This window comes from Amphiprion ocellaris, chromosome 5 (genome assembly GCF_022539595.1).
Source record: "Amphiprion ocellaris isolate individual 3 ecotype Okinawa chromosome 5, ASM2253959v1, whole genome shotgun sequence".
Lineage (NCBI taxonomy): Eukaryota > Metazoa > Chordata > Actinopteri > Pomacentridae > Amphiprion > Amphiprion ocellaris.
The window spans coordinates 34,256,962-34,268,443 of NC_072770.1; the positions used below are offsets into that span (position 1 = coordinate 34,256,962).

Here is an 11,482-nt window from a genome sequence, read left to right on the forward strand (position 1 = left end):
TCTCATAGACTGGAAGCTCTCAACAAGATTTCATAATGAAAAAAGAGCCAAAAACTATTCTTACCTATGAAAAGTCATTCCAAGTTTCCTTGTCTCAATCGTACTACGCAGTGTGTAATTGTATGCAGCACAGTGAGCCGGCATACTTGTTGTTTCCGTTTTCACGCCGTCTACATCAACGGAATGCACTGAAACTTTTCCCCCACTAGCTTAGCCTCGCTGTAGCACGCAGCTCAAAGGGGCGTGTCCTATCTACTCATTCATATCTATGAGAGCAACGGTGGCTGCACATAAGGACGCCTGACGTTGATTAGCTGCGTAAATACCATTATATACAGTCTATGGTAAATACGTATGTGAATCGCATCATTGGCTGCAGCAGCCAGTCACCGGTCACTCACTGACTCACATTGAAAAATAGCACAGAATGAATTGTTACGTGTTTATTTTATTTACAATTTAGGTTGGATTCTTTTTTTTTTGCGCGCAGCGCAAATTTTCTGTGCGCGGACCGTTAGCAGTGCGCAATTGCGCACGCGCGCAGCTTAGAGGGAACAGTGACTGTGACTCATTGTTGCCTATTGCTAATACCGTGAGCAGGATTTTACTGTTGTAGCTGCTCAAGCTGGTTAAAGTTTGACCTACTTTACATGGTGAATAATCTATTGAATACGGTGTAAAAGCTAAATCAATTTATACATGATTAAATCATTATAGAGATAATTAAAAGGGCATTAGTCACTTAACAAAAGCATCTGGATAAAACCATAAAAAAATTAGATTTTTTAGTTTTCCCTTTTTTTGCCCTTCACTCTTAATTTAATTTTCATCTGAGAAGCTTACAGGGAAAAATATATCTTTGGTGAAACTGCAAACAGTCATCACACGACGAAGGGCCCAAACAAGACACTAGGTTTTTGTAAGTGGTCTTCACTGTAGGAATGTAACTAATAACATTTTCTCAATTACTGTACATAAGTGCAATTTAGAGGTACTTGTACTTTAGTATTTCCATTAAAACCCACTTTGTACATCAACTCCACTGCATTTCAGAATGAAATATTCAGGAGTGGAATGCGGCCAAGTATGTTTACTCAGGTATTGTATTGGAGTACAAATTTGAGAGAAATATTGTACTATTAACTTCACTACACGAATCCAATAACTTTACAAATTATTAGTTTTGTACACAAAACATTTAGAGAAAATGTGATTATAATAAATTAAACTACCCAATAGATCATACAAGTACAGTTGAAACTATTAATCGATTAATCATTTGAGATTGAGATTATTCGTTGGAGCTCTAGATTTTTTTTTTTTTATACAATCATTCAATTAATGGACGAAATAAAAAACAAATGAACCCATAACGATGTGAAATAGTGCAAAACGAGCCCCGCTTCAACAGTAAAATCCTTCTTTCACATTAATGCATGAGTAAATTAATAACTTCACATATAATAATATAACAGTGACAGGAGGACATTTGTTCTGCATTGAACACTTTTACTTTAAATGCATGGTCTTAAGCAAAATTCTGAAATAATGCTTTCATGCTTTTACTTAAGTAACATTTCCAGTGAACTCTTACTTATGAGTACTTCAACAGTGTGGTAGAAACCTGCTTTTAGATGATTCATGTGTCCTTAACTGAATTATGACTCACGATGCAGTGAATAAAGTAGTGACAGTATCAGGCAGTTACTGGACCTAGTCTTTTTACTGTGACTGTACTACCAACTACTATGATGGAACAAAGGACCTTAATGAACTTTGATGCTTTTCATTTTTGTCTTACAGATGTTCTAATGGGTGTTTTTGATTATAAATGGGAAGATAACAAGCAAAGACTTATCTTTTAATGTTGAAATGGACAAGTTTTACACCCATTAATGAAAATGTAGACTCTCCATGCTTGAAAGAAATAATATGGGTATTTATGATACAACATGTTCTCCAGAAACATTAAAAAAGTGTTTTTATCAATATTATTTCTTGTTGATATGGTACTTGTTTGTTGTCTGAATCCTATATTTAGTTATATAAAATATTCAATTACAATGACTTGCAAAAAGGCTGAAAAAGTCTAACAAATAACCTAATTGACATCTTAGGTTTAGTTAGCTGTACCTTTGAGCAAATTCAGCCATAATTAATGTCATCAACTATACTTTTCTGCTCTAGCATGTCAAAATCCCAACAGTAAAAATGTCCTGTAATACATTTTAGTAAAAACATACTCTTGTCAAGTAAAATCACTATAATAAGAGCAATGTAGTGTATATTTCTAATATACATTTCACTTAAGTGTGTCACAGTGATGTTTACTCCTCATTATTTTCCTTCAGTGTGCCGTAATATACTGTATTTTGCCAGCTAAACATAAAAAAAACTACAGTACTCTGACTACAGAACAATAGAAACAGATGAAAGAAGAGAATTATATCTGAGAATAAATCACTTTGGATGTTTTTGGAGAACAATTTACAAAATAATTTAAAACAAAACCATGCTACTGAGGCCAAAGTAACTGATGGTGTGTTAATAAAAATTTACTTAACCCATTTTTTAGCACTGAATTCAACAGCCAGTCAGTGCATCTTCTCATCAAAGAACTGCAGTATGATCAGCTCATAGTAACAAGGTGAACCAAAATGAGCTGAAGTGAAATAACACCGAAAAAACATGAAGAGGAAGACAAAAGTACGTAGATCTTTGGCAAGGCGAGTAGAGGAATAAGAAATGTTTGTATTTGAGCGTAATTCCACACAGAAATACTATTCTCCATTTCATGCATCTTAGTTGTCCACCATCCGTCACCGAGCAGCACCGTTCACAGAGAAATGTGCACATATGTAACACTCACATGACTCAAAAGATGGCATCCTAGCACATGAAACCAAATTCACTTCTTCATTAAACGTGAGTCCATTCAACAGTCCCTCATGAGTCATTGTAGTCATCATTCAGAAAGGCCCAGATCTGTAGTCACAGTAAATGTCAGCCGTTATTCAGTCCAACTCAGGAAATGTCACCTTTTATTCTATGACTTCTATTAATGTAGAGAGAAAGGGCAGCTGCAGACATGGTTCTAGGCTATTCACACACAGTCCTACACCTGGTAATTGGCTGCATTCACAGACACTGTGGAGTGATACAACCAGAGGTTAGAAAGTGATAGTTCTGGCCAATTTGACGAGGTAAGGAAAGAAAAAAATCAAAGGACGGACATTGTTGGATTGTCAGACAGACGGGTTCCTGGTAAACGAACAGGATCAGGATATCTGTGAGACAGACGGCTTCCTCCTCCAGCCCTTCCACATCTTCATCAGTTTTTTAGAGCTGTACGACACTGTCTTCCACAAACCTGAGAGGGCCAGGGACACGAAGAGTTAACAATATGAACAACCACATTATAAAAAAAATATTTCACCGAAACAGTTACTAATACACAGTGGAAGGTTTAAAAACTAATTTTCCATTAAAGTAAGTGCTTGAAGGCCATAATAAAAGAAACAGTTGGACATTTTGGGAAATCAGCTTATTCACTTTTTTGCTGAGAGATGAGAGAAAAGATACTGTAGCACTCCACTATCTGCTTAATTATTCTTTTCAAACTAAACTTTTCGTACTGATTGAACACACAATATATCATATGTTCATTGGTGAGCATCTGAGGTGCTATAGGCAGATTTTGTTATCACTGGAAAGAGTTAGGTTCGCTGTTTCCCCCTTTCCCAACTTTAGGCTTAGTTAAACTAAAGTGCCTTCTAAAAGTTAGCCTTAAGTCAGCATACAATCAGTGGTGTGGTAATAATCTTCTCATCTAACTTGAAAGCGGATAATTGCATTTCCCAAAGTGTCATACTATTCCTTTATGGGACGTGAAGCACTAAATCAATTGACACGCACGCACGCACGCACGCACGCACGCACTCACGCACGCACGCACGCACGCACGCACGCACGCACGCACGCACGCACGCACGCACGCACGCACGCACGCACACACACACTCTAAGAGTAAGAGTTCTTACCAGCTGTAGCAATGCCCTTAATACTCTGTGTTATACTGGAGGATTTCACAATAGATGAGATACCTGAGGAGACACAAAAACATGAGCAAACCTTCAATTACAACACACAAACAGTATCTCATCACTGGCTAGAGCCTGCACAACCTAGTACCAAGGGCATTTTACTGTGGAGAATGAATCTAGGCAAGACTGAGACTTTATTATTTCAGAGAAAACTGAAGTGATAACGAACCTTGAAAACATTAGGTGTCTTTTTTTTTTTCCCATCACCCATCTCCTTCCCCCCTCTTCTGTATTTATGCAAATGTTTCTTTGCATCAAAAACAACAGCTCCTACTGTAGATTATCTTCTCTTCATCATGTTTCCCTCCGTACCTTGTTGCACAACTGCTCCACAGTCGGGATCCTGAGCCACCTGCAGCAGAATCTCCTCCACGTCCCGGTTTTTCCCCGGAGGGTCGACCAGTTTTGTGATCCTCTGCTGAAGAGTCCGAGGTAACGCCATCAGCTGGGTGAACTGGCCTTCTGGGCTTTTGTCAACCTGCAGGAACACAAACAAGAATAAATGAACAGAGATGCATCCAGACAACTGAATAACTGCCCCACTGACAGCTCATATAGTCAGACACAAATGCAGACCAATAGATTGTTATTTGGAATTGATTGTGCAAAGATAGTAACACTATGACACTATTTGTCTTATTAGCATGTGCTTGCATTGACCCTTCCAGTCTAACACACAACATACTACCTAGCATTTTAAAAATTGAAGTAAATTCTGTGGAATATTGCAAAGAGAGCAGGAATTTGTGCAATTAAAAAAAAAAAACTGACAAGAATTTGTAACTTTTTGAACCCAGATTAAATGTAAATCTACTCTTACCTATAGACATATTTATTAAAACTGACTAATATTAATTCCATGTAGAGGCTGTTTCTGATAATCTCTTATCAGACAAAACCCAAATGTCACCCTGGATTCAAATGTTGGCCCTATGGATACTACATTTCCAGTAGTACTACAGTACTATAATATCCAAAGAACTACAATATTGTAAGATCTCAAACATTGATACTGTGTCTGACTGCATTACATCTGACAACAATAAATTGTCCAATACTAATTTTAAAATTTTTCTCAGCAAAATCCCTTTAAATCTTGCTTTTTAAAAATAACGTTCTTTTATAGCTAAAAAATCTATTTGTCCGTGCTCTCTGCTGGACAAACTGTAGTACCGCAAACAGACATGTGACACTTCTGTTCCATAGTTTTGTGTTATTGAAATGCACCAGCCAATTTATCAGCTTATCCTCAGCTGTCTACTGAACTGAGGAACAAAGCAATGATGTGAGTATATCTGACTATCCTTAAATGTCTTTTAAGCTTTAGTTTACAAATGACAGCACATTTTGTGTTTTTATTACGGACATTTTTGATTGAAATGTGCTTTCTGTTTTGACTGCAATACACATAACTTATGCATGCACACGTGGGCAACACAATCAACATTCCTGCCAATGGTTTCAGACTACGGCACTGAGCTACAGGTGGCAGTAATACACCCAGAAATACAGAAATGTGCCAATGTAACCAGATGACTGCCAGAAAGTAAACACAGCTCAAGCATTTTTAACTTCTGTGTCTAAATGTAATTGTATTTCTCTAAAGCTAAGCACGATTCCCCGAGGCACTGCTCACGTAAGTGTTACAAACACATGCACAAAAGGATACAAGGTGTCTTGTTCTTACCTGCACCTGCTGTTCACATACTAAACATGTTATTCCCCGGCAATGTGATGCCTGAGGTGATGAGTAATCCCTTACTATACCGGAGTGTGCTGACAGCGGTTAAATAATACACCAGGAAAAAAATGGAAAAGAATGTGTCTTCTTGTCATTCCATTTGTAAACACACATCGTCTCACTGGCATTTGATTCTAATAGACCCTGATATCTTTTAATCATATAGTAACTCCATCCATCATCCATTAGCTACAACCGCTTCATCCTAGAGTGTCGCAGGGCCCTGGAGTCTATGCTCACTGAATAGAAAAATTAAATGAACAATTTTGAAAATGCTGTGATACTCAAGGATACAGAAGATTATTTTAAAGAGGACAGAAAAAAAATCTAAACTCAAAGCCATCTCTTTTAATCTTCTTTTCTTCCTCAGCCACTGTGGTAGCCAACCTCACAAACCCTGCCAGTTATCTAGGAGTCGCTGACCGCTAGTTAAGCTTCATCTGACTGGCCAAACGATGCAAAAGCTTGATCCATGGGCTCCATCTGATAGATCGAATGTTTGCATGTTGAGTGTGAGTGCATGGCACGTGTAAATAAATGATTTTACTCACTGATCGCATTTTAGGCAGTCTTTTAAGATGGGTTTATTGCACGTTAATATATTAACAATGGCATATATTCGTTAGAGCTAGCGGGGTACACATTGTACTGTGAATCTCATTATAATTATATGGATATCTATTATCCTGCGACAGACTGGCGACCTGTCCAGGGTGTCCCATGCCTTCGCCCAAGTCAGCTGGAATAGGCTCCAGCCCCCCCACGACCCCAGTGAGGATTAAGCGGTATATAGAGGATGGATGGATGGATGGATATCTATTATTATTTTCTGTTGTTTATTTAGTTTTGCATTGATATTTTAAGCCCATGCAGCACTTTGGTCAACTGTGGTCATTTTCAATTGGCTATACAAATACATTTTGACTTAAAACACAGTGTGCTAGTCCAAGTAACAAGGCCAAGTTCAATCAGACAAAGCTATGTCATTATTATTATAGATTGAAAATTTTTTTACCTGTTTGTCAGTAAAGGCATGACACATAGATTTTTTTAAAAAAAGGACTATTTGGTCAAGACAACAGAGCCTCTGTTTATGCTGCAATATGACCAACAAACTCTTTTTCTTGGAAATGAAGTTCATTTCCTGACAGTTTTTTTTTTTTTTTTACATTTTTTGTAATTTACATCTTCAACATTACAATGTAACAAGGGTCTCAGAGTAAAAAAGGCAAAACTGTAGAGACAGCACACAGCATTGTAGTCCAAGTGTTGCTCGAATATCAAGTGAGATAATAAAAGTATTTGTGGGTTCTGTGCATGTACTTTGTTGTCTCTTCACCATGTCATACCTCAAGTTTGCCTTGCTGAGGTTTGTAGACCACTTGAGGACAGTCCCGCAGGATGTTACTGTACAGAATCCTGAAGTGCTGAATGTTGTCCTGGACAATGTTGGCCACCTTGGATTTATCCTCTCCAATCACCATCCTGAAATCCCCTTCAAAGGAGCAGACAAAATGTTTTCCCTTAGCATACACAAAGCCCAAAAATAAAAAATAAACTAAGTCCACAACACCCTTTCCAAGCCAAATGTAGTATCTGTGCTATTATATAAACTTCATGTTTTCTTGCACTTTGCAGTACCAAAGCAAATTGATGAGATATTAAACACTTTTCCATGTTCAGTTTCTTGTCCTAAATTCTCAGAGATGTTCAAATATTCATTATGTTGCTCTCAGGGTATTATCTGATAACATTACTCTAGTTATCAGCATTTAAACATTTATAAAGTCAACAATGAAAAAACTGTTATTTGTCTCTTTCTATTTCACTGAATTACTTTGGAAAAAAATAAACCAAGTTCAGTCAGTCCTGCATGTCCATAAAGTATTCAAAGTCTTTGAATCACGTAAGATAAAGTGTTAATACAAAAATCTACAAAAATATCTAAATTTCCAATGTTATTTTTGCAATTCATACAACTGTTATGAATGCATTAACCTTGTAAACATTAAAGCGTGTAACTTTCAGGTTTATGTAGATTTACAATCTTCTTACCAGCATAAGAAAGACCAGCTATCTGCAGGAAAAGATCTTCTTCAGTGAAGCTCTCTGGCAGCATGAGGAAAGAAGCCGTCACAGCACTCTTCAGATTGGCGACCAGGGCAGCACGGAGCTTCCCATTCTCACCCTGCACCAGCATTTTCACCTGCACAGGAACATATACAGTGCATAAGCATACAGGAAAAATGTTTGACTGCTCTGACAATAGTTAGTCCAATAACGAACAGCAGAATAAAATAAAAGCTTGTGTTTGTCTGGCAGGTTCTGTTACAGTCTGATCAGGATACTGACTGGTTTGTGAAGGCGTCCAGCAACATACATGGTCTTCCAGTGCATCAGGTCATCAATCAGAGACTCTGTGCTGATCACACCATATTTGATTATCTGAGAAAAGGAGAAGAAATATGTAGTTAATAATTAAACCATGAAAACCCCTTAAAACAAGTGGAAATATCAAATTGCTGGCACTACCTCTGCAAAATCAAATAGCTTGGATACAGAACTGAACAAACAGAGTGAGTGATTTGTACAGCTGATGTCAGTTATACAAGCTGATTCTTCATACTTAGTGTAAGTCACAACATCAAACCAGGACTAAAATTATATCGAACACACAAGTGACTTGCTGTGAAAACCTCGAACACAAATGAGAAATTTTAAGTCATATAAGAAGATTGGTATGTACCTTTAGAGAAAAAGAAAAAGCATTTCAGACATATTGAAACTAATGAGAATCTAGTGACTTACCCTGCCATCCACAGGCACCAGTGTGTTGTAGTAAACAGAAGCCCCGTGTTCATTCTGTATGGAGCTGATCATCGTGGGACCCAGCAGCTTCAGGATAGAGTAGTGTTTGCGATTCTGCAGCAGGTTCATGGTGTGCCACGTCACTGGGTCGTCCACAGCAAACACAAAGTCCAGCATATTTTTCTACATGAGAAAAAAAGCAATGCAGAACGTCATATTTTAGACAATAAATTTGGACACAGCTTCAAATTCTAACATCCAATGATTGATGAAATATTCAATATTGTTGATTATAAATTTTCCTTGGAGCCATAATGAGATTCTGTGATTACAGTGTAGCGTAGTGGGTATCCCTAATATGCAAAAAGGAGTCGGGTGCCAAACAGGGGGATAAAGGAAATCCCCCACTTATCACTGCTTCAAATTCGAACACTGTGACATACTTTCATACACAAATTAGAGTTAAAAGTTCAAAGCAAAAAAAAACACACCATTCAGTACATTATAAATACAGTTATAAATTAACTATGTAAGAGAAAGCCTTCAGATAATTGCAGTCCTAGAAATGATAACTGAGACTGTGTTGGCATGAAAGGAATGTGTTCAGGTGAGGTAAACAGTCTGCAGTCCTGTACAAGGAGTTCAGTTCAGTTCAGAGAGCTGTGGGTGTGTTCATGTGAGCAGCATGGGTGCGTTTGGGAGAAGGGCCAGGGAGGGTAGAAAAACACTAGTAAATCTCTGTTGTCCAAATGAATTAAGAGTAATTTCTCTATTACTTTTGGTAAAATAAATAGTTTGTAATATAACAGATACCACAAAGAGTATTGAATGAGCAGCTGTTGCACATGTGTAAAGATTTTTATCTCATGAAATGCATTAGATGACCAGCATATTTACAGCTGTGAACAAAACTATAGACACACTTTGAAAGACCTTGTTTGTTATGGCAGCTTTAAGTTTCGATGACAAGTACAATGTTTAATTTTCCAAGATAGAAAAACAAGAAAACACAACCTATCACAACTGGTCAGAATGGTCAAGATTTTAAACAATGCTTTTAAAGTTGACAAACAAATCAATTCTGTTGTCAAAACCGGACTCTTTAAGTTGAGGCTGTTGGCCAAAGTACAGCCCTATCTGTCCCACAACAGCTTTGAGAGAGTTATACATGTCTTTATCACATCTCGGCTACACTACTGTAACTCTCTGTACGTGGGTCTTGATCAGATGTGTCTTCGTCGGCTCCAGTTGACGCAAAATGCTGCTGCCCAACTTCTAACAGGGACAAAGAATCGGCAGCACATCACTCCACTTTTAGCCTCGCTCCACTGGTGTGAAGCTGAAAACGTAAAAATCTATGCAACGCTAGGCTCAGCAAAAATTAAATAAAAATGAATACATAAAAATAACAACAAAATAAAACAAACACGACCTAAAGTAAAGGGAAGACAACAGGTTAAATTTTCCTTTCTGGAAAACAGGCCATCAGTCTAACGAGCAGAACTGCTTCAGTGTTAGTGACGTCTCTGTAACTGACTTGTACATTTGACGTGCAGCTCGTGTTTAAGGTCGCGACAGTTTAACGACTGGGACTTGGGACAGGTGTGTCTTACCTCCATTTGACCTTGGCTGGTCCCATGCTGTTTAAATACGCCAGATCCGTAGGCAAAAGCTAAACTGATGTCCTGCGGAAACTGTGACAGTATTCTCCTGTAAAGCACGCCGGTGTTGTGCAAAGCTGGAAGAGTCATTTTAAACTAGCTACGATACTGTCCAGCAACAACACAAGCCGGTTAGCGACAGAATAACGAACTAAATAAGCCGTAAAGCAAACTATCGGCCGCATAAAGTAAAAGATACATTTCAGAGGGAGGGTTTCACTACCATTGAGCACGAACACGACCACTGTACGGGAATAAAATGAGTTGTTTTATCGTAAAACTCCGTCCATTAGGTCAATTTGGGCCAGCTGTGTGGTTCACAGTCGACTATAAAATGCGTCACAGATTGCGCCGCGGTCTGTTGGCTGACGGGAAATGAAGTCGCGGATTGCAGGTAAGCGACAGAAACCCTTAAACTGCAGTAAAACATACTGAATATGGATTTTGGGGGATATTTAATGTATCGTTGGATATTTCTACACATTCCTGTCGTTTATTACTTGGAAAATAGTCAGGGGAATTCTGAATGGCTCCGAGTTTAACCAGCAGAGGGCGGTTTTCCATCAAGTTTAGCTTGATGTCATGCTAATTTAGATTTAATAATATGTGCAACAGCAGCACCGAATATCTGCTCAGCAGCCTTAATGCAGGGTGGAAACTGTATTAAAGGGGAAATAAAAAGTTCACGTAGGGCCACACGGTACCTTGGAATTCATTTAAAACTAACATTATTGAACTTACCTGCCAGTTTGTTGGATACACCTAGCTAAAACTAATGACGCCCGATACCGCAGTTTTCTTTAAAAAGTTGCCACATGAAGATTCTAATGTTCAACTTTTGTTGGTACTGTTTTGGAGAGGTGTGTCTGGTGTTGTGAGTTCATACAAATGAAGTAGAAACACCTGTCAGTACAATGCAATACAATTCAACAGCACATCTCCTTACATGACCTGGCACCTATGTAGAATAGTTCGAACAGTTATGAGGGTTTTATTGCAAGACTCTGACTAGACTGTATAAACGGGTGTAAATCCTTGTCTCTTCTGATGGAATGTATTTATCTAGAAGTAGTCAGTAATGGTAAATACTTAAATGCATCTCTGAAGTGTTAACCAGAGCAACTTTAAAAGCTCTGTCAGGTAAGAACTGAATAGACTTGGTAAATGTC

The 11,482-nt window shown here is 38.0% G+C and overlaps 1 protein-coding gene across 1 annotated transcript; it reads right to left on the reverse strand.

Moving 5' to 3' along the window:
• Positions 1-1,847: 1,847 nt before the first annotated feature.
• tamm41 (TAM41 mitochondrial translocator assembly and maintenance homolog) lies at positions 1,848-10,648 on the reverse strand. The gene is made up of 8 exons (XM_035944184.2): positions 10,266-10,648; positions 8,653-8,835; positions 8,197-8,289; positions 7,900-8,050; positions 7,194-7,339; positions 4,416-4,581; positions 4,041-4,103; positions 1,848-3,370 (listed from the first exon to the last, which is right to left on the reverse strand). The coding sequence occupies exons 1-8, from the start codon at positions 10,401-10,403 to the stop codon at positions 3,279-3,281; spliced, it is 1,032 nt and encodes a 343-aa protein (XP_035800077.1). The 5' UTR covers positions 10,404-10,648; the 3' UTR covers positions 1,848-3,278.
• Between the last annotated feature and the right edge of the window lie 834 nt (positions 10,649-11,482).

Bases quoted from the DNA above. Each gene is read 5' to 3' on its own strand.
- tamm41 (XM_035944184.2), bottom strand. From the start codon at position 10,403: ATGACTCTTCCAGCTTTGCACAACACCGGCGTGCTTTACAGGAGAATA. The intron at 8,051-8,196 runs GTCAGTATCCTG...GTTCCTGTGCAG, and splicing joins CTGGACGCCTTCACAAACCA to GTGAAAATGCTGGTGCAGGG. The intron at 4,582-7,193 runs GTATGACATGGT...GTGTTCCTGCAG, and splicing joins CTCAGCAAGGCAAACTTGAG to GTTGACAAAAGCCCAGAAGG.